This window comes from Anolis carolinensis, chromosome 1 (genome assembly GCF_035594765.1).
Source record: "Anolis carolinensis isolate JA03-04 chromosome 1, rAnoCar3.1.pri, whole genome shotgun sequence".
Taxonomy (NCBI): Eukaryota; Metazoa; Chordata; class Lepidosauria; order Squamata; family Dactyloidae; genus Anolis; species Anolis carolinensis.
Genome location: NC_085841.1, coordinates 3,266,594 through 3,290,574, shown reverse-complemented (window position 1 = coordinate 3,290,574; position 23,981 = coordinate 3,266,594). Strand labels below are relative to the sequence as shown.

The 23,981-nt window shown below is 41.4% G+C and overlaps 1 protein-coding gene across 4 annotated transcripts in view; it reads right to left on the bottom strand.

Moving 5' to 3' along the window:
- Window positions 1-23,981, bottom strand: part of ephx2 (epoxide hydrolase 2) — a 95,208-nt gene that overhangs the window by 32,381 nt on the left and 38,846 nt on the right. For 3 of the 4 annotated variants that reach the window (XM_062969321.1, XM_062969310.1, XM_062969327.1), the window contains exons 10-13: window positions 23,571-23,597; window positions 6,693-6,778; window positions 5,418-5,529; window positions 1,287-1,361 (exon numbers count right to left, since the gene is read on the bottom strand). In XM_062969321.1, coding sequence (XP_062825391.1) covers window positions 1,287-1,361; window positions 5,418-5,529; window positions 6,693-6,778; window positions 23,571-23,597 — 300 coding nt within the window. The remainder of the gene's footprint in view (window positions 1-1,286; window positions 1,362-5,417; window positions 5,530-6,692; window positions 6,779-23,570; window positions 23,598-23,981) is intronic. The other variant, XM_062969315.1, reaches the window with a different exon arrangement.

Sequence of the window (23,981 nt, the reverse complement as noted above, 5' to 3'; positions counted from 1 at the left end):
ACCTTTTTCTTTTCCACAACTGTGATGTCTGGTGTGTTGTGTTCCAGAACTTTGTCAGTCTGGATTTGGAAGTCCCACAGTATCTTTGCGTGCTCATTTTCCAATACTTTTGCAGGTTTGTGATCCCACCAGTTCTTTACTGTAGGGAGGTGGTATTTGAGGCATAAGTTCCAATGAAACATTTGGGTCACATAGTTGTGCCTCTGTTTGTAGTCTGTCTGTGCGATTTTTTACAGCAGCTGAGGATATGACCAATGGTTTCGTCAGCTTCCTTGCACAGTCTGCATTTTGGGTCAACAGCTGATTTTTCGATCTTGGCCTGAATGACCTTTGTTCTGATGGCTTGCTCCTGGGCTGCAAGGATCAGGCCTTCTGTCTCCTTCTTCAGGGTCCCATTCGTGAGCCAGAGCCAGGTCTTCTCCTTATCAGCTTTTCCTTCAATTTTGTCAAGGAACTTTCCATGCAGTGTTTTGTTGTGCCAGCTGTCAGCTCTAGTTTGTAGTGCGGTTTTCTTGTACTGATTCTTTGCTGTGCTTTGAGGAGTTTCTGATTTTTTACTTCAATCAAAGCAGGTTCTTCACTTTGCTTTACATATTCTGCCAGGGCATGTTCTTCTTCTTTGACTCTTTGTTTTACTTGCAAGAGTCCTCTGCCCCATTATTATTATTATTATTATTATTATTATTATTATTATTATTATTATTATTGAGAAGGAGAGAATAATGAGGAAGAGAAGGTAGGAGAAGGAGAAGAGGAGGAGGAGGAGGAGGGGGAGGAGAAACAGAAGAGATGGAGGAGGAGGAAGGAAAAGAAGAAGAGGAAAAAGAGAAGAAAGAGGAGAAGAAGAAGAAGAGAAAAAGGAGGAAGGAGGAGAAGATGAGAAGGGAGACGATGAGGAGCAAGGAGAAGAAGATGAGGAAGGACAAGATGAGGAGGATGGAGAAGAAGAGGAGGAGGAAATGATGAGGAAGAGGAGGTAGAAGGAGAAGGAGAAGAAGAGGAAGAAAGAGAGGAAGGAGAGGAGGGAGAGGAAGAAGGAGGGGAGGGGGAGGAGGAAGAAGAGGAAGTAGGAGGAGGAAGAGGAGAAGAGGAGGAAGGAGAAGAAGCAGAGGATGGCCCATGAGATCTCTTCCAACTCTACTATTCTGTGATTCTATGATTCTAGGATGGAGAGGGAGAAGGAGAAGAAGGAGAAGAATTAGAGGAGGAGAAAGACGAGGAAGAAGGAGAAGACCACCACCACAACTTCAAGACCACCATCAAAAACCACACTCCATTTTGGCAACCTCCTTCTTGGCAGATCGCACCATCGCCTTCAGGAACCTGCTCAAGTCCTTTTCCAGTTCGGCCTCTGCAACTCCCTGCCAAGAATAAAGGTATGAATTCGTCAGTAGTTCATTCAGGATGCAACCGTGGAGTACTACTGGTCCAGCCATGTCTTTCCCCATGAGACTCCATTCCATCCAACAAATTCCTGATGGTGTTGTAACCCCAAAGGGGTGGTCTGACAGCAAACCCGAGTCATCAGGATTCGAATCCCAGCCCCATTATGGAAACCCATTGGGTGAGTTGGACCAAGTTGCAACCTCCCAGCCTTAGAAGAAGACAATGGTCAATCTCTTCTACATCTCATCTCATCCCAAAGGCTGGGAAAGCTTTCACACCACTTCCAACATTGGGGAGTTACTTCTGGTGCCCCAGACTGGTGGCCAGGTTACGTGGAAACCATGCCGAACAATGTCTGAATGGGCACAAGTCCTCCTAGTCCTGAGTCATGCTAAGAAAATATCCATTGTTGTTGTTAATTGCTATGAAGTTAGCTTCAACTTATGAATGAGACATTTGGTCAGGTCTTGCAGCATCCATGGCTTCCTTTATTAATTCAGCCTTTCCGAAAGCCTTCTATTTTACCAAATATTACGGTCTTTTCCAACAAATCACCGTTTGTGATGTCCCATGGACCCTTGGGCCGTGAACCTGACTCCATTGTGGACCACAGTAATGAGGAAACAAGTTTTGTGCCGATTCAGCAAGACTCTGCCCCGTTCCAGATGTTCCCTATTGACAATTCTAGTTCAACGCTCATTAAAAAGGCCCTTGAAACGGAGCCTTCTCTTCCCAGTTCCCCTCCCTTTGATAGAAGGATGTTTGTGGAAACTAACAGGCAGGAGAAAGCTGGCAGGAGACGAAGCGCGCGATTAGCAGCAAGGGAATCTGCTGATTAACCTATTTTCCCCTGAGAATTCTAAGGGAGGATTGCATCTGGCCAAGATGTTGTTCTAGCTCTTTTCCCTTGGGAAAAGAGCATTTGAGACACCTGTTCTGAGGGAAGATTCGAAGTTCTTTAAAAGTTCTGTGCGCTGGCTAGCCAATGTGTCAGTTGAAGGAATAACTTCGTTTCCAGCCAAGTGTGGACCGCGTTTGAGTCCACTACTGTCCAGCCTAGCCGTGCCATGTCCAGCCGTGTTCCTTGCCTTGCCTTGTTGTGATTCCAGCCTTGCCTTGTCGTGCCGTGTATACAGCCTTGTCTACAATTCCTTGCCTCGGACTTGTTTTGAACTCTAGAAAAGACTTGGGACTTTTCCCCACTCAAACTACTTGGGAGTTTGAGTGCGTTTTGGTTTTTGGATTGCAAACTTTGAACTCTAATATCAGACATTGGACAATATATTATTGGACTATATTTGACCTTTCCCAAAAGGTCTATTGCTGAACTATATCTTCTGCTTGTTTTTGTTTCATTTCTTCATTTCCTTAATAAAGATATTAAGGGGTGTCACACCGTTTCCCATATGTCCAAAGTAAAGCAGCCTCAGTCAAGATGTTCTGACTCCCAGATGGAGGCTAGATTTGATTTGCTATTGGATCCTTTTTAGAATTATGGTTGGTTTTGTATTCTATGCTTTTAAGCCGATGGTTGAACCAATGAACTAAAGGCAAACAACTCATCAGATGTTTATGATTAGTAATCAATGTAAAAGCCAGATTGCACTCTCATTTCAGTAAGTCTGGATGCTGCTCTCGGTGAGTGATGGTGCCCTTTCTTGCAACACTAAATTGGATTATGGCTGGAGTTGAGCTCAGCCATGAGTCAATGTCCTGCTCAGCGTGACGGCTTCTTTGCCTGGGAAACTGAACTGCTGATGTGATGGAATTGTTGGTTTGCTTGGGTTTAAACACCACATTGATACAAAGAGCAATAGCGTTGACCGGGGACTATGCAGCTCCTCTGCTGCAACAGCTGCATTTCCACATACAATTCAAAGCATAGAGTCCAAATGTGGCTATTTGGCACACTATGTCTTCCCAAATCAACCTGCTTGGGCCTGAAAATACAGATTTGGGATCTCTTCCAAGTCCCAGCACCTCTAAAAATAGAGCTGGTTGAGATGTATACGAGGGTTGAATGAAAAGTAATGCCTCCACCTTAGTAACTCCTCAACAGATGGCAGTCCTGCTCTGCGGCAAGTCCAGGCTTATTCAATAGACTCTCCTCTACAGTTCTGTTTGGAGGGAAGCCTTAGCATTGAATGGTTGTGTTGTTAAAGTGCGAAGTATGGAACCCTGCACAGACGGTCGGTCAATGTGACTCAAGCAACATGCAGTCACTGAATTCTTGACAGCAGAAGGTGTCACCCCAAAGGAGATTCATCCGAGAATGCAAGCTGTTTATGGGGATTTATGTGAGTCCTGTGCATCGTTGGGCGAGTCAGTTTAAAGATGTTGAAGTGGGAACATCTGACTTGCATGACAAAGAGTTGGATGTTCTGTGACAGCAACCACCGAGTTTCACAAGCAAAGGATTGACAGATTGATTCAGGACGATCGTTGTATCACTCAGAGAGAATTTCAAGCATAATCGGCATTTCACAAGAACACGTGGGTCACATGATTGCTTTGCTTGGCTATCGGAAGATCTGTGCACAATGGGTCTTGTGAGACGCCGGTTGCGGAATCAGAGTGTCGACTTCTTCCAAGTCAGCTTCAGAAAACTTGTTCATCGTTGGCAGAAATGTATCCAATTGTCCGGTGATTTTGTGGCCATTGCTCTCCTCCCAAGAAGAAAACGTCTTCTGATTTCCTGGCCAAAGTCTGTGTCTGCAGTGATCTTCGTGCCTAGAAATACAAAGTCTGTCCCTGCCTCCACATTTTCTCCCTCTATTTGCCAGTTATCAATCAGTCTGGTTGCCATCACCTTGGATTTCAATGGCTTCTCTGTGTAGTCTGACATGATGGATGTGAGAGTGGTCAAGACTTTCTAGCTTTTCCAATAATATGCTGTGTCCAGGTTGGTTCATCAATTGCTCTGCTATGGCCGATTTCTCTGGCTGAGTGAGTCTGCAGTGCCTTTCATGTTCTTTGACTCGTGTTTGGGCAAAGCTGCATTTGGTTGTCCCTATGTAGACCACTCCAACAACTATCATGTCAGACTACACAGAGAAGCCATTAAAACCCACAAGTATGTGGACAACTTCAACAGAAAGGAGGAAACCATGAAAATGAACAAAATCTGGCTCCCAATATTTAAAAAAAAAATCAAAAATCAGAACAGTAAATAAGGAGCAGCACTCTGAAAACAGAAGAATTCCAAACAGGAATCAATCAGGGACAGCTAATGACTCTGAACAAAGGATTCCCCCAGGCCAGGATGCAAGGCTGGGAAGGCTATTTAATGCTAACAAAGGTGATTAATTACAACATTCACACTGGCCTCTTTCCCCCACCCAGGATTGTCCACAGATATATAAACCTTCCTTGTTTAGTTTCTCCATACCTCACAACCTCTGAGGATGCCTGCCATAGATGTGGGAGAAACATCAGGAGTGAATACTTCTGGAACATGGGCATACAGCCTGGAAAACATACAGCAACCCTGTGATCCCGGCCATGAAAGCCTTTGACAACACAATTTAGGAAAGACGATGCTGTCTTTTGCTAAGGAGACGGATCCAATGCAAACTTCCATAAAGGTGCAAAATATGTACAATTGTTCAGAGTGAAAGGCATGAGATTGAGAGCCTGGTGTGCAACCGGATAAAGCATTTGTACAAGGACAGCCGGCTCAAACAGCCCTGGAAAGCAATGCCCTTGAGCAGCCGATGGAGAGATCTCAATAATTCATCTCTTTAATCACAACTCTGTGTTGTGAAAGGGAACGACAGGGAAAGGCACTTCGGGCGAACGGAAATCACTTTCCACAAGATACTGGAGTGGAAACAGCATCATGAACTCTGGACAGAGACCTCCTTTTCTTAGTCTAGGCATGGGCCAACTTCGGCCCTCCCTCCGGGTGTTTTGGACTTCAACTCCCACAATTCCTAACAGCCTACCGGCTGTTAGGAATTGTGGGAGTTGAAGTCCAAAACAACCGGAGGGGGGGCCGAAGTTGGCCCATGCCAGGCGTAGGCGCTACTCACCGGCTCCTGGAAATAGAGCTGATAATCAAATATGGGGTTGGCTTTGATCCGCTTCATAATGTCTTCTTTGGGGTTTGCAGGCTTGTAAGGTGTGTTCAGACTGGCCACTGCCCTAAAAATACCGTAGGAAGGAATCAGAAGAAGAGAACAAGGTGAGGTGCAAGGAAAGCATATTTGGCCATTGCAATCATGATCAAGAATGGCAACGTTATTGACATCACCTTTCTCCACGTCTCAAATGTTTTCATTTTATTTTCATATCAAAAGCAATTTAACGCGCGGTAGCACAGTAGTTTAAACAACTACCTATATTTGAGTCTCCTTGTGGAGAGAAAAAGTGGGCTATAAATAAACATAATAATAATAGTAATAATAATAATAATTTGTTAGGTGAAGGATGAGGGTAGGCAAGAATAATCTGGAGGGAATTGGCAGAGGAGTTCCCCAAGTATTAGCAAAGCCATCCCCCAATCTATGGATCTATAGATGAGGGCGAAACATCAGGAGAGAATGCTTCTGGAACATGGCCATACAGCCCGGAAACCTCACAACACCCCCCAATTTAATAAAAATAACAGTAATATCATAACACTTTATTTATAGTCTGCCCTTTTCCCAGAGAGGACTCAGAGTAGATTACAGCATATAAACAGACACAGGCAAACATTAAATGCCTTGATTACAATGAAATACAATGAGACACAAATACAAAGGCAAAGGCTTCTCCTTTCATTTCCGGTTCTGAAGGCAGTACCCATTTCCAGCTGTTGGGGAGGTGCTCTTATCCATTTCCAAGCCAAGGAGCCTGCATTGTCTGTAGACACCTCCTGGTTGTGTAGCCGGCATGACTGCTTAGAGCGTCTATTTGCCCTTCCCTGCCAAAGCGGTACCTATTTATTTACTCACATTGGCATCTTTTCGTACTGCTAGGTTGGCAGGAGCTGGGGCTAACAGTGGGAGCTCAGCCCGTCCCACAAATTCAAACTGCCAGCCTTTAGGTCAGGAGTTCAGCAGCACAAGGGTTTAACCTATTGCACCACCATGGCCCAATAAAGTCTCCAATATCAACTCAATAAAGTCTCCACTATTAACTCAAACAAACCACAGAAGCATGTTGCTGCCCAACATTGAATCTTTGAAACCCAGCATTGAATCTTGAAACCAACTGTACAACCTAGAACTTCCATGATCGAAACCAAGACTCTACCCAGTATATCATGCTGCCTTCTCTATAGGAAAAGCACAGACCGTCCCCGAAATGAGAGCTCAACTTACTTGACTCGCTCAGGGTAGAAGAGAGCCATGCTCCAGATGGTGGCACCAGCCCAGTCATGGCCGACAAAGGTGGCCTGGGAAATGCCCTGGAGAAGGAGACAAACGCAGACAAGTTAAAGATAGCATTCAAAACAGTGTTTCCTGTCCTGCGAGTACAAAGCAAATCCCACATAGCACCCATCTCCAACTAGTTGCACTTAAAACATGTACCTGTTCCAATTTATTTATTTATTTATATTATTTATTTATTTACAGCATTTATATTCCGCCCTTCTTTCTCACCCCGAAGGGGACTCAGGGCGGATCACATTACACATATAGGCAAACATTCCATGCCTTTTAACATAGAACAAAGACAAACAAACATAGGCTCCGAGTGGGCCTCGAACTCATGACCTGGTCAGAGTGATTCATTGCAGTTAATTGCAGCTGGCTTGCTCTCCCGCCTGCACCACAGCCCGGGCCCAACTTACACATCAGTTCAACTTAAGAACAAACCTACCAAGTTGTTCGTAACTTAGCGGCCAGAAGACTTTATGCCCAAATATGGAAGGATAAAGAAATACCTTCAGCTGAGGACTCGATATTGGAAGTCTTTATGTTAGTGTTAATGTTAGTATTCTCTCTGCTAATGAGAAGGGGAAAGCAATCGACAATTTTATGAAAAATTGGGAGCTTCTCCTATAATTTATGGAAGAGAGAGATCGAGAAATGATATTTACAGGTCTAGAAAACTATGTATATATGATACATATATATGCTATGCATTGAAGTAGGTTATATATTAGACTATAAGAAGACAAATCAATTGATGCCAATGAGGAAAAAACTGGAAATCCAGTGGGTTTGTCTGGTGTGTTGTGTTCCAGAACTTTGTCAGTCTGGATCCGGAAGTCCCACAGTATCTTTGCGTGCTCATTTTCCAATACTTTTGCAGGTTTGTGATCCCACCAGTTCTTTGCTGCTGGAAGGTGGTACTTGAGGTATAAGTTCCAATGGATCATTTGGGCCACATAGTTGTGCCTCTGTTTGTAGTCTGTCTGTGCAATTTTCTTACAGCAGCTGAGGATATGATCAATGGTTTCGTCGGCTTCCTTGCAGAGTCTGCATTTTGGGTCATCAGCTGATTTTTCGATCTTAGCCTTAATTGCATTTGTTCTGATGGCTTACTCCTGGGCTGCAAGGAGTGCAGGTCTTCTCCTTATCAGCTTTTCCTTCCATTTTGTCAAGGAACTTTCCATGCAAAGTTTTGTTGTGCCAGCTGTCAGCTCTAGTTTGTAGTGCGGTTTTCTTGTAATGGTTTTTTGTCTGCTGTGCTTTGAGGAGTTTCTGATTTTGACTTCAATCAAAGCAGGTTCTTCACTTTGCTTTACAGATACTTTTGGAGATCTTTGGAAAGTCATGACCTTGTTAGAAGTCATAAACTTTTGGAAAAATGATGCCATAACCTTTTGGGAAAATGGCATTCATACAAGGCAATTAGGTTTCTCAGCTGTTAAACTGATATACCTAGATATCTTTTTGAACTCTTAGGGACCAAGATGTGCCAATGCATAAAACACACACATATATATGTATAGATAGCAGAGTTTCTGAAGTGTTCTTTTAGTTGCCCCAAAACATCTACTCTCCCTTAAAATATATTTGCTTTTAAATCATGCTCTCATGAGATAAAAATAAGCAGACTTCTTTAAAAGTAACACAGTTGGTTTATTTATTTATTTATTTATTTGTTTACATTACTTTTACCCTGCCTTTCTCTCCTAGGAGACTCAAAGCGGCTTACAGTAAATAGGCAAAAATTCAATGCCTAAAACAATGTAAAAACCGCAATTCATATAAAACAATACTCACAAACTTCATGTATTCAGCATACAGGTATTTTACTTATTAATCTAGTTACATACAGAAGTAGTTTCCCTGTGTAGGTAACACAGGACATCTTTCTTAGAAAGTCTAATGGCTTCTGTACAGCATTCTGTTCCTACTGTCTTCTAAAAGCATATATCTGATCCTACTGAAGTCTCTAAGCATACTGTTCCTACGGAAGTCTAAGGCATACAGTTTCTAAAATGGAGTCTGAGTCCTGAACAAGCCCAGATCTACTCCTCCTTCTCTTAAATATTAGCATACAACTAAATGCAGAACGGTTTCTTTTTTGAAATGATGGCTGTGTGCTTGGAAAGTTGCTATGAAAAAACTACTTTAATACATGATCACAGAAGCAAGACTGGAATATGCTGAAAACTGGAAAGGCTTGCTATTACCAACGAAGAAATAACAGCTGATAAAATGAATGAAGTAAGAAAAAATGGGCACGTTATCAGGTTTCACCAGAGGAAAAATAATTAAGAGGCCTTTAAAAATAATTGTAACCCTTGGAAGAATTTTTGAAGAAAAAAAAACCCAATTTAATAACTGTTGGTTTGGAAAATTGGTGTTTCTTTGAATAAGAGCAGCAGCATGATCCCGAGTTCTAAGTGCAAGGCACCGATTCGTGGAAAACGGAATCCTTTCTGAGTCTGAGGCTACAATAGCGGCACAGAAGAGAACACCCTGAACCAAGTTATCTTGAAAAAGGAAGGACACAAAAAAAGAAATTAGAAAAGTCAGTTCCAAGCGTCCAGGCCCTCGCTTAACTTGAAAGCACTGTTCTTGCTTTTAAGTGCTGTCTGTCTGTGCAAGATAGGGCTCCGCTCTCTGTTCGCTGCCCGTCAAAACCTTTCCTCCTCTGTCCCCAAAGGCCTTGGGAACAAGGCAAAGTCCTGCTTCACTTAACATAAGAGTTTTCTTCCAAATTCTCATTCTGTCCCAACTGTTGCCATTGAGAACGGCTAGCTAGAGGCAAGTTAGGAATTGTGGGAATTGAAGTCCAAAACACCTGGAGGGCCAAAATTTGCTAAAATTTGTTAAAGGTCTCCCCTGACGTTAAGTCCAGTCGTGTCCGACTCTGAGGGTTGGTGCTCATCTCCATTTCTAAGCCCGAAGAGCCAGCGTTGTCCGTAGACACCTCCAAGGTCATGTGGCCATAGGCATGACTGCATGGAGAGCCGTTACCTTCCCGCCGGAGCAGTACCTATTGATCTACTCACATTTGCATGTTTTCGAACTGCTAGGTTGGCAGAAGCTGGAGCTAACAGCGGGCGCTCACTCCGCTCCCCAGATTTGAACCTGGGACCTTTCGGTCTGCAAGTTCAGCAGCTCAGCGCTTTAACACACTTCGCCATCATCTTAATTTCAATACCACTGTTTATTGTTCATGTGTGATATTGTATTTATTATTACTATTACTAATATTATTATTATTATGTTGTTGTTGTTGTTAAATGGTATTGCATTTTAATAGACGAGAACAACATGCTCATTGGGTTATGAGGGTGGCCTTAGCTAACTGAATTTTACCCAGTCTTAATTTTAATATCATTCTCTATATGATACTAGCTGTGCCCTGCCACGCGTTGCTGTGGCGAAGTATGGTGGTATGGGAAATAAAGTATTTTATATTATCTGCTTAGAACTGGATTATATGAGGCCCCTTCTACACAGCTGTATAAAATGCACACTGAAGTGGATTATATGGCAGTGTGGACTCAAGATAATCCAGTTCAAAGCAGATAATATAAGGTTATAAATGGGTTATATAGCTGTGGGGAAGGGCCTTGAGTCTGCACTGCGATATAATCCAGTTAAAATCAGATAATCTATATTTTATAGGTAGTGTGGAAGAGGCCTAAGTGAGGCCTAACTCTGCCTGTCCCCTGGACTGAGTGGGTTGCTAGGAGACCAAGTGGGCGGAACTTAGCCTTCTAACTGGCAGCAATTGGCTAAAACAATTATTCCTCTCCCTCTAATTAGGACTTTATTTTTCTTTTCTTTTTGTTGTATGAACGTAGAGGCGTGGATGAGGGGTTGTGCTGCCAAGTTTAGTATTTCTGGGATGTGTAGTTTTGTTGTTTTGTCCTAGGCCGAAATTTCATTACCCTTTTATATATATAGATGGGTTCCCCTGGGGGAGAAAAGAGGTATATAAATTAAATAATAAATAAATATATAAATAAATATATTTAGTGTGCTATATTGTATTCTAATAATAATAATATTTACTGGTATTGAATTTTAATAGGCAAGAATTACATGCTAATTGTTTCAAGTAGTACTTTTATATTCTTGCACTTCTGTATTGTATTTATTTGTTTGTTTATACGGGAATGGCTTATGAGTCTATTAACAACATCCAGCAGCTATAAATGAAATTAATTAACTAATTAATCAGGATAAGCCGATAAGAAACAGCAAACCAAATGGACTCAAGGGAAAGAAGGAATCCGGTTCATACTCCCTTGCGTAATGGCTGTGTCTTTAAAGGCATAACACAACACAAAACCCCACCGGATCGATCTTGCGAGATGCACGGCATACTTTTAATTAAACATATTTGCAAACATCAGAGAACAACGGGAGAGGGATTGGGATTTGTACAGCCAGCTCTGGGAATGGAGCAAACGGAGCAGATTAATTAGGCTAATTGGTGAAACGCTAACAACAGGAGTCTTTCCTTTTTCTGTCTCATCTTAACAATATGAATTACAGTAGACTCTCATTTAACCCATGGGCTTGAGAGTTACTATAAACTATTACTATTAGCCTTACTGATGTTGGAGTTCAACCTCTCTCTGCCCAAGTCTCCAGTCCTCAATGAGGAGTAGTTAGTTTAGAATAGGTAGGTAAAGGTAAAGGTTTCCTCTGACGTTAAGTGCAGTTGTGTCCGACCCTGGGGATTGGTGCTCATCTCCATTTCTAAGCCGAAGAGCCGGCGTTGTCCGTAGACACCTCCAAGGTCATGTAGCAACTGGCATGACTGCATGGAGCACTGTTACCTGCCTGCCGGAGCGGTACCTATTGATCTACTCACATTTGCATGTTTTTGAACTGCTAGGTTGGCAGAAGCTGGAGCTAACAGCGGGCGCTCATTCCGCTCCCCATATTCGAACCTGCAACCTTTTGGTCCGCAAGTTCAGCAGCTCAGTGCTTTAACAATCCGTTCTCCCATGTCTCCTGAATGACAGTTTGGTCCAGATCCATCATTGGTGGGGTCAAGAGGGCTCACTGAATACAGGTGAACTATAACTCCCAGATTTCAGGGTCAATCACCTCTAAAGTCCACCAGTATTCCCAGTTGGCCATGATTGGTCTGTGAGCCAAGTTTGGTCCAGATCATTGGTTGGTTTCTAGAAACATGGGAAAAGTTTATTAAACTGCAGAAACTTTGTATTTGTGGGAGGGACATCCCGGGGCACATTTTGACAGAGTTGTTCAATGAATATCTCAAAGGATCTCAACCAATTCAACCTAGTTTGTGGCAGCCACAAAAACAAAGTTTCTGGAGTAGACCAACTACTTTCAAAGTAAGTACAGTCAGGAAATTGTGGATGATGGATGTGAGGCGGATATATTGAGACACTTACAAACATCCGTCTCAATTCTCCCCTCTGTTCGTCAACTCAGCATCTGCTTAGTAGCATGAACAAATAAGACTGCATAGCTGTCTGCAGATCCCAGTGGTAATAAATCTTTATTTACACAGCTATGTCAAGTTCCTCCAGAATTTCTGCCACAGACTAAGTCCAACGACAAGTACCACACAATTAAACAGGAAATAACACTTTCAGACCAGGAACCAAAAGTTTTGTTCACATTTTGTTACATAGTGTTATCATCATCATCATCATCATCATCATCATCATCATCATCATCATCATCTACACCAGTGATGGCCAACCTATGACACGCGTGTCAGCACTGACATGCCTAGCCATTTTTGCTGACACGCTGCTGCATGCAGATTGATTGGATGACTATGTCTTTTGTGGCCAAATTTGGTGTGATTTGGTCAAGTGGTTTTGTTATTTACTTCATGGGAATTATGCACATTACATTTATATATATATAATTTCTATTATTATTCTATTGTTATTGTAGTATATTATTATATTATTACTATTATATTATTATTGTATTATTCATTATTCATGACTACATTGAAACTAGAATAGAGAGAAATCAGCATGGAAACTGCAAGAGGTACCATAGATTGTTGTACAGCAGAGTCTCACTTATCCAACGTTCTGGATTATCCAACGCATTTTTGTAGTCAATGTTTTCAATACATCGTGATATTTTGGTGCTAAATTCGTAAATACAGTAATTACTACATAGCATTACTGCATATTGAACTACTTTTTCTGTCAAATTTGTTGTATAACATGATGTTTTGGTGCTTAATTTGTAAAATCATAACCTAATTTGATGTTTAATAGGCTTTTCCTTAATCCCTCCTTATTATCCAACATATTCGCTTATCCAACGTTCTGCTAGCCCGTTTATGTTGGATAAGTGAGACTCTACTGTACATGGAAATAATGGTAGTAAATAGTTTTTGATTTATTGAATACAGTTATATATTACAATTATATATTTTTGTTATTTAAACTATTGTGAAATTATGGGTTTTTTTTCTCAAAGTGACACACCACCCAAGTCATGCTAGGTTTTTTTTGGTGAATTTTGACACACCAAGCACAAAAGGTTGCCCATCATTGATCTACACTATAGCATTAATGCAGTTTGACAGCACTTTAACCACCATGGCTCATTGGAATGCTAGAACTTCTTTGTTAGAGGATGTTTATGGTAAATCAGTGGAATTCATTTCTCGAGATCGGAGTCCCGGTACTTAACCTTGTCGCTGGGCAGCAGGTGACATTTGGGGCATTTAATCAAGGAGCCAATTCAAGGGAGCAGGTTGCTTGCTCAATCCCATTTCCATCGCTAACATTTGCATGTTCAAAGCCTGGCCCTGAAAAGTTAATTAAATGTAAAAGCAGGGCACACAGAGAGAGAAAAGGAGGGTCGAAGGCAAGGGACTGAAAGAGGAGAATGAATGGAGGAGACAGATATGGAAACGTGGAAAGAGTCATGAGTTGGATAAGAAAGTCAGAGACTGAAGCAGGCAGATTGGCGACCCACACTGCTAGTATACTGTTTTATATTCATGTACGGAAAATGTTGATCCAAACATTGACCCCCAAAACATGGGCTGACGTACTCTATTCTGAACCAATCTTGCCAAGAAAACTTCATTATCGGTTTGCCATAAGTCCCAAACAACATGAAGGGAACAATACCAAATTATTTCCACAGTCCACATTCCCTATTTCATATAAAGAGAATAAATAATCTCTCTGACAAACTCCCAAGAAGATGAATTCACTCTTAACCTACCCTGACAGACTTTATGTGTTTTAATTACTCTGTAACCTGCCTTGAACCACAGGAAGAGGTGGATACAAAATAAAATTATTATTATTATCATCATCATCATCATCATTATTATTTTATTGTATGACACAGCAAACAAGATAGACATGCTGGATTTCGTATCACAAAATCACAAGTCGAACACTTCCCAAGTGTCTAGGACTGTGAGATGTATTTCCGGATGATGAGCGCAGATCCCAGTAGGGTGGCCTTTTGCAGTTGGCAGATTGTAATTTTGTCAATGTCTATTGTTTCCAAATGTCGGCTGAGATCTTTTGGCATGGCACCCAGTGTGCCCATCACCACCGGGACCACCTGCACTGGTTTCTGCCAGAGTCTTTGAAGTTCAATCTTGAGGTCCTGATAGCGGCTGAGTTTTTCCTGTTGTTTTTCATCAATGCGACTGTCACCTGTGATGGCGACATCAATGATCCAAACCTTTTTCTTTTCCACAACTGTGATGTCTGGTGTGTTGTGTTCCAGAACTTTGTCAGTCTGGATTCGGAAGTCCCACAATATCTTTGCGTGCTCATTTTCCAATACTTTTGCAGGTTTGTGATCCCACCAGTTCTTTCCTGCTGGGAGGTGGTACTTGAGGCATAAGTTCCAATGGATCATTTGGGCCACATGGTTGTGCTCTGTTTGTAGTCTGTCTGTGCCATTTTCTTACAGCAGCTGAGGATATGATCAATGGTTTCGTCGGTTTCCTTGCACAGTCTGCATTTTGGGTCATCAGCTGATTTTTCGATCTTAGCCTTAATTGCCTTTGTCCTGATGTCTTGCTCCTGGGCTGCAAGGATCAGGCCTTCTGTCTCCTTCTTCAGGGTCCCATTCGTGAGCCAGAGCCAGGTCTTCTCCTTGTCAGCTTTTTCCTTCAAATTATTATTATTATTATTATTATTATTATTATTATTATTATTATTATTATTATCACCACCATCATTATTATTATTAGCATAGCTTATAGACGCTAATACTATTTTGCACTGTTTTCAAAACCAGATATGGATATTGTGCTACTCGGTGCATTTGTGGTTTGGAGAGGCATTATCTCTGTTTTAAACAAGTTGTACCCTGCCTCAAGCTTCAAGGAGAGGTAGGTTGTTGTTGTTTTTTTGTTATCATATCATCACCATTATTGCCCAGAAGGTCTGTGTCACATTAAATTGGCCGCTGGTCTATTGGAAATTCCATAACCTATTAGAAATACCGGCAAATATACCTTTGGAAATAAATGGCAATTGTGAATTCCCATGAACACGTGAAGACTACCTTTTCAAAACCACTAGTCAAGAAAAGCATGACCTTGTTAGAAGTCCACTCTTCGAACAAGTGATATTCATAAGCATTCATGTAATGGCACACAAACTGAGCTGTTAAACTGAAGACCCATGTCTTTAGACTACCAAGGATAAAGACATGGCACTACAAAAATATATTTGCTTAGCAGAGGATGGTTGTTTCTTTGAAGCTGAAATTGCAGTTCCCCAAAAATTATATAAACTCCCTTGAAATCTCTTAGTTTTAAATATGCAGAGATTTTTTTAAAAAAAGAAGTCTTCTTTGAAAAATAACATACCTTGTTTACTTAAAAACATCTTGTATTAATTCACCATACAGGCACATTACTTATTAAAGTTCAGTTATAGATAGAATGTAGTTCTCTGTGTGTTGAGTACACAGGGTATCATCCTCAATCAACAGTCCATAGTCTTTAGTTATAGCTGTAGTCACTGAAGTCCATAAGTCATACCGTATCCATTAAAGTCCAAAAACATAAATGCATCCATCTCCACTGAGGTCTAAAGTAGACTTCTCTCACTGAAGACCAAACGCATACTTGCAATCACCTCCACTGAGGTCTGATGGAAACTGAATACAAAATGGAGTCCTGAGTCTGAACATGCTCAGCACAATCACATGTCTATAACCCCTCCCACACTAAAGAGGTACAGTCAAACTGGCAAATCAACATACACAGAGAATACAGGTTAGCAAATATATAGATTAACAAAAAGTAAGTAAAAGACTTTCCAACATGGTCCCACCATGGCTGCCCATGGCTGAATCATGGCATTCATGTTGGATCTAACTGGATCCAAGACATTCCGTCTGTAAAGTTATCCCACAACCCATACACAACAGCAGGCATGAGCAAACTTTGGACCTCCAGGTATTTTGGGCTTTTGGCCGGCTGTTAGGAATTGTGGGAGTTGAAGTCCAAAATACCTGGAGAAAGTGCCCAAGTTAGCCCATGCCTGCGCTACAAGGTGATCTGCACTTATGCTGGGCCTGATTTGTTCTGCTTTTTCTGTCGACACCAATTTAGTTAAAATTAAAACAACATTAAAAAAACGAAACACAAGGAAGTGTTCTCGGCAGAAAGAACACCTTGGAGAAACTCGCAGGTAAATGTACTGAGCTTATTCTTCAATGCAGAGGTCTGTTGCACCCCAAGGCTGCCTGAGCACCTCGAAAACCGCACTGGAGCCCAGATTATAAGCAATCAAGTAGTTTATTGAAGAATATATATATAAGTGCAAGCAAATAAAGTTCAAAGTCAATAAAGTGGAAGATTCACAGAGCAGAGTACTTAACTGTCTTAAATGATACTCCAAAGTTCCAGGAATAGTCCACAAAGAAATCACCGTCCAAACTGGAACAGCCAAGAGTCACAAGGAACAAAAACCCAAAACCCAGGTAGTCCAAGAACTATAATCCACACGGTCAGGAAGCAACAAGGTCCCACTGAAGACAAGGTAAAACAAGGTAAGAGATACTCAGAGTCCACAAGGCAAAGTCTCAGCAGGGAAGTCATGGAGCAGGAGCACGGAAACAAGGATTCTTCTCACATGGATAGCAAAGTTGACACCACACAAGGAAAAGGGAGCAAGGCATCTTTAAAGAGATTTCAAGGCAACAGCACAATGAGAACTAGGGAGTGCTAGTCTTCTCATGAGAAAGTTTCTCATGAGAGCCAAACACTGACTTCTTCTCAAACCCTCCCTTCTGCTCCTCTCTCTCGTAAACATCCCTCTTAGGTCAAAATCAACACACTCCTCTGAGCTGACAACCCCATCTGGCTGAATCGGCCTTGACTGACCATTGGAATGTTCCCCAATTACTGGATCCTCTGTAACAACTACTTCAGGCACCTGAAAATTTACAGGGCTTCGGTCAAAGTTTTGGATGGGCCTGAAATCTGATTCGAACTCCATCTCAGGCTGAAGAACAGGCTGAGCCACAACAAGGTCAGTGCGGGATTCAAGAAAATGGCTTATGGAGAGAAAAAGCGGGATATAAATAAACATACAGTAAAGTCTCACTTATCCAACATAAACGGGCTGGCAGAATGCTGGATAAGTGAATATGTTGGATAATAAGGAGAAATTAAGAAAAAGCCTATTAAACATCAAAATAGGTTATGACTTTACAAATTAAGCACCAAAACATCATGTTATACAACAAATTTGACAGAAAAAGTAGTTCATTACACATTAATGCTATGTAGTAATTACCGTATTTACGAATTTAGCACCAAAATATCACGATGTATTGAAAACATTGACTACAAAAATGCGTTGGATAATCCAGAACGTTGGATAAGTGAGACTCTACTGTACCAATAATAATTCCTCTGGACCCACAGGTTCCTGGGGTGGATCATTATGAATAATGTGTTCTGACAAACTTGGCAAGACTACGAGTCCCAATATTATTTTATTTATACCCTGACTTTCTCCTTGTGGGGATTCATAAGCAACTAAAAACCACACACTTTGGTCCCCACTTAAGGCAAAACGAATACAAAATATAAATAGTACTGTGTGAGTTAGGTTAAAACACAATTAAAATATATAATAAATATAAATAAAAAGCTGCCCTGAGTCCCCTATGGGTGAGAAGGGCAGGATATAAATATTGTAATAAATAATATTGTAATAAATAAAATTAAAATATATTTTAAAACACACAATCTGCCTCCCCGTAACGTTGATGCCAGTACGATCATGACATCGGAAGCACAGTGGATAAAAGGGGAATAAGAATGTGCTGTGGACGAACAACATTTGGGACATAAAAGTGTCACAGGAACCAACAAAATGTGCTGAAAATCCACATTTGTTTTTCCAGGGATGGGCATTGCTGGTCCCATAGTTCACTGCAAGGCCAATAAGAGCCTTAAAACTCAAGTGGTTGGCAAGGATGGGACAAAAACAGCTTCGGAGGAAATCAAGGTCACGGCATGAATTAAACATCTCAAAGCACTGATATATTGTCTGTTTACTTCCGTTAATTCCATTACTGCCTCCTCCCCTCGGATAAAGCAGCTGCTTAATCTAATGCTGTTTCAGAGCCTTCGTTCTGCAAAGTGCCAAACATTCACACCACTAAACAAATTATTATTTCGGAGAAGCTGCGCGAGCAAAATCTCCTTCTTCGGAAGGCACGGAGCAGGCGCTGACCTGAGCAGGAAGGTGAGCAAACAGGTGACAACAAACAGTTTGCTTCCACAACAGGCACCAGATTCAGGACAGAAGAAAAATGGTGGATATATCAAAGATGGGTCTGGCTAATGGGAGAAAATGTGGACCAAGGGGTTAAAATTTACGTTATGTTATGATCTGAAAGAAAAGTAAAAGTAAATTCGAGGTTAATTCTAGTTGAGTCCGTCTCTGGGGGTCGGTGCCCATCTCAATTTCTAAGCCGAAGAGCCAGAGTTGTCCGTAGATGCCTCCTAGGTCATGTGGCCAGCATGACTACATGGAATGTCGTTACTTTCCCATTGAAGCAGTATCTATTTATCTTCTCACATTTGTATGTTTTTGAACTGCTAGGCTGGAGGAAGCTGGGGCTAACAACGGGAGCTCACCCATCCCACCGATTTGAACCGTTAACCTTCTGGTCAGCAAGTTCTGCAGCTTAGCGGTTTTAACCCATTTTCTATTGTCCAGGTGAGGATAGATTGGAAGTCATCTACTTTTGTGTTTCTGCTTCTGCACCACTGACTGTTAAAAAGATTGATAAATGGGCTCAAGAGCAAATCAAGCCTGAACTCTCCCTGGAAACTAAGAGCCCTTCTAGACAGGCCCTATATCCCAGGACCTGATCCCAGGTTTTTTTGCTTTAAACTGGATTATATGAGTCCACACTGCTGGATAATCCGGAATAAACAGAAAACCTGGAATCAGATCCTGGGATATAAGGCCTATCTGGAAGGCCACCAAGACGACCAAACAGAGGCTGTTGTACTTTAGATATAGCACGAGAAGACAGGAGTCAGTACAGAAGCCAAAAACGCTTGAAAAATTGATGGCATTGATGGCATGCTTGGAAAAAAAATCATCCTAAATGGGCAGTTGAAATACAACGACAAAGTTGGCACAAAGTAGCTGGGAAGATCTCTAATGAATATTAAGGTAAAGGTTTTCGTGTCCGACTCAGGGGATTGTGCTCATCTCCAATTCTAGGCCGAAGAGCCGGCGTTGTCCATAGCCTCTGAGGATGCCTGTCACAGATGTGGGCAAAACGTCAGGAGGGAATGCTTCTGGAACATGGCCATACAGCCCGGAAAATGCACAACAACCCAACTCGATGATTGATAGATAGATAGATAGATAGATAGATAGATAGATAGATAGATAGATAATGCAGTACTGAGAAAGTTGAGCTCTGCAGTCATGCAATACTTCAAAATCCTATTCTAAACCTTTTGTAAAAAATGTTAAGCTTCGCAAGAGAAAAGCCAAAGCTGCTGATGCCGGCATTTCAGTTCCTCGCCCAACTGGCAGCGCATTCGACTCTCTCCCGTGATATACTCACCCCATTTTAATAAATCCTGAATCGATCCCTCCTTTCCAATAGGGCAGGCCATCTGAGCTATGGTCCTAATTATATTGTCAAACCAGATTAATGTCCCCAGAGAGGTTAAGGGAGGAAGCGTTATTTAACAACCAGAGGCCCCGGTCTGGCAACCTCTCCCTGGTCTTTCTTGAGAGCTGACCGTCCATCAATGGAAGATGGAGCAAGGGCTCTTTTGTCAGGAAAGGTCAGTCCCAACAGAATGGGCAGATTTCAAGGAACTGGGGCAAGAGGACACAGGGCAAGAATGTAAACTAGTTCAACATCCTAAATCATGCATAAGTTGTGTTGTCAAAGGTTTTCATGGCCAGCATTCGGGCTGCATGGTCATGTTCCATCAGCCTTCTCTCCTGATGTTTCACCTGCACCTGTGGCAAGCTTTCTCAGAGGTTCCATTGGGTGTGAGGCAAGTGGAGTGTATCTATACCTGTGGAATAATGTCCAGGGTGGGAGAGAGAACCCTTGTCTGTTTGAAGCACAAAAAAAACCAATACAAAATTGGACTTGTGCCCTAATCATGTTCCCCATAAGTGTTAAACACATTATTTTGCTGTTTAGGACTAGAAGCAGTTTATAATGTTATTTTCCCCCACCTAACTACATAAACAATAATAAATAAACCCCACCTGTGTCTATATTGTCCTTTCTTGTGCAAAAAAAAAAATCCAGCAGTCTTGTACAAATAAACCCTGTGGCTAATTACTGCAAGGTTGCTGGGTTTTTGCATAAGTTTGAAGTCCATTTGTTCTTTCATTCAATGTGATTATAGTGGTAAGGTTCCATTCACATACAATGTTTAAGAGAGAAAAGTGAGGGATGATGATAATAATAATCATCATCATCACCTGAAAATATATCACACAGTCCTAAACTGTGGCGCAGGCTGGAGAGCAGCTGCAATGAATCACTGCAATGAATCACTCTGACCATGAGGTCATGAGTTCGAGGCCCGGCTCGGAGCCTATGTTTGTTTGTCTTTGTTCTATGTTAAAAGGCATTGAATGTTTGCCTATATGTGTAATGTGATCCGGCCTGAGTCCCCTTCGGGGTGAGAAGGGCGGAATATAAATGCTGTAAATAAAATAAATAAATAAATAAACACTTGGGAAGTGTTTGACTTGTGATTTTGTGATACGAAATCCAGTATATCTATCTTGTTTGCTGTGCCATACTATGTCTTTGTGTCAATAAAAATGTAATGTCCATCAGTGAGGGACCTCATATCTCCCAAACTACTCCGCCGATTCCTATGAAATTCGGACACAACTTAGCATTAGAACTGCCATGTGTTTTAAGCCTACTCTCACAAACCTGACACGCCTGAGAAAGGTAAAATCATACCCCTAAGCAATGGCCAATCAGTCTCCCTTAGCTATCGTCCTAACAGATGGCTCCTCTCCTTAGCAACGGCGCAAGCAACTCTTTTCTGCTACAAGCAAATATGAATGTTCCAATTGGCCAGCTTGATTAACATTGAATAGGATGCTTCAAACCCTGGCTACTTCCTGCCTGAAGGGAATACTTTATTGGGAGGTGTTAGCTGGCCCTCATTGTTTCATGTCCAGAATTCCACTCTTTTTCTGAGTAGTGTTCTTTATTTACTGCAAGAAATGTTGCAATTGGCCAACTTGATTAGCATTGAATAGCCTTGTTGCTTCTGGTGTGAGAGAACTGGCCGTCAGCAAGGATGTTGCCCAGGGGACATCCGGATGTTTTACCATCCTGTGGGAGGCTTCTCTTTATATATCTGTGGAAGTCCAGGGTGGGAGAAAGAATTTTTTCCTGAATTTTTTTCATTGAACCAGATTGGGCCACAGCAATGCGTGGCCGGGTACAGCTAAGAATAATGATGATGATAATAATAAAAATAATAATAACAATAATGATCTACTGGAACTTGTACCACAAATACCATCTGCCTATAACAAAGAACTGATGGGATCACAAGCCTGAGAAAGTTACACAAAATGAACACGTCAAACTACTCTGGGACTTTCAGACTGACAGAGTTTGGGAGCAAATACTCTTGACCTCATGATTGTGTTAAAAAGCAAAGTATGGATCGTTGATGTTGCAATTCCAGGTGACAGCAAAATCACCAAGAAGCAACTGGATAAGGTTACGTGATACGAGGATTTAAAGATCGAATTGCAAAGACTCTGGCACAAGCCAGTCAAGGTGGTCCCAGTAGTGATCAGCACATTGGGCTCAGTGCCTAAAGGCCTTGGCCAGCACTTGAAAACAATCGGCACTGACCAAATCACCATCTGTCAGCTTGTATATTGATGTATATTATAATACATCATAATATGATGTATGATGTATATTATAATACATCATAATATAGCCCTAGACACTTGGGAAGTGTCCAAAGTGTGATCCAATACAAAAGCCAGCAGAGTGATCTTGTTTGCTATGTACTCACCTTGTTGTGTATCTAATAATGATGATAATAATAATAATAATATTAATAATAATAATAATAATAATACAAGTAAAACAAGCAGTCAAAGAAGAAGAACATGCCCTGGCAGAATATGTAAAGCAAAGTGAAGAACCTGCATTGATTGAAGTCAAAAATCAGAAACTCCTCAAAGCACAGCAGACAAAGAATCAGTACAAGAAAACCACACTACAAACTAGAGCTGACAGCTGGCACAACAAAACATTGCATGGAAAGTTCCTTGACAAAATTGAAGGAAAAGCTGATAAGGAGAAGACCTGGATCTGGCTCACGAATGGGACCCTGAAGAAGGAGACAGAAGGCCTGATCCTTGCAGCCCAGGAGCAAGACATCAGGACAAAGGCAATTAAGGCCAAGATCGAAAAATCAGCTGTTGACCCAAAATGCAGACTGTGCAAGGAAACTGACGAAACCATTGATCATATCCTCAGCTGCTGTAAGAAAATCGCACAGACAGACTACAAACAGAGGCACAACTCTGTGGCCCAAATGATTCATTGGAACTTATGCCTCAAGTACCACCTCGCAGCAGCAAAGAAATGGTGGGATCACAAACCTGACAAAGTAGTGGAAAATGAGCATGCAAAGATACTATGGGACTTCCGAATCCAGACTGACAAAGTTCTGGAACACAACACACCAGACATCACAGTTGTGGAAAAGAAAAAGGTTTGGATCATTGATGTTGCCATCCAAGGTGACAGTCGCATTGATGAAAAACAACAGGAAAAACTCAGCCGCTATCAGGACCTCAAGATTGAACTGCAAAGACTCTGGCAGAAACCAGTGCAGGTGGTCCCGGTGGTGATGGGCACATTGGGTGCCGTGCCAAAAGATCTCAGCCGGCATTTGGAAACAATAGACATTGACAAAATTACGATCTGCCACCTGCAAAAGGTCACCCAACTGGGATCTGCGCGCATCATCCGAAAATACATCACACAGTCCTAGACACTTGGGAAGTGTTCGACTTGTGATTTTGTAATATGAAATCCAGCATATATGTCTTGTTTACTGTGTCATAATATTATAATAATAATAATAATAATAATAATAATAATAATAATAATAATAATAATAATAATAATAATGGTAGTTGATGACATGGTGGCTTTGGGGCTGCTCATTCACAGGTCATAAACTGTAAGTTCATGGTTGTTATGGAAAGACACACAGAATAGCAACAAGACATACGTTTTTCTTTTCTTTTTAAAGGAACATATTAAAGGACTCACCATTTTGTCCAAGAATGTCACCAAATCCTAAAGAAATAAACATAAAATATATGCAGCATTAAACTACCTATATGCACACTATACAAGCACACTCAAGTTGACAAAAGGGGTTTTTTTAAAACTATTATCAATCTAATTGGAAGTTCTTTTAGCAACATCTGAGCTGGAAAAATGCTGAAATAGGGTTGGAAAAGCACAGGCATTCAGTGCCTGGGTATAGTTGCAACTATTCTACTATTATTCAATAGTAGTAGTATGCAAAGGGATCTTGGAGCATCTTTAAGGTTCACTTTGAGGTTCATTGAAGAAGATAACTCTGAGGACATTTGTAGACTTCAGTGTAGTATGCCCTTAAAGCTACCTTCTTCGGGGTAAATAAATTACGGAGTGAATTTCATTAGAAATGTCTGT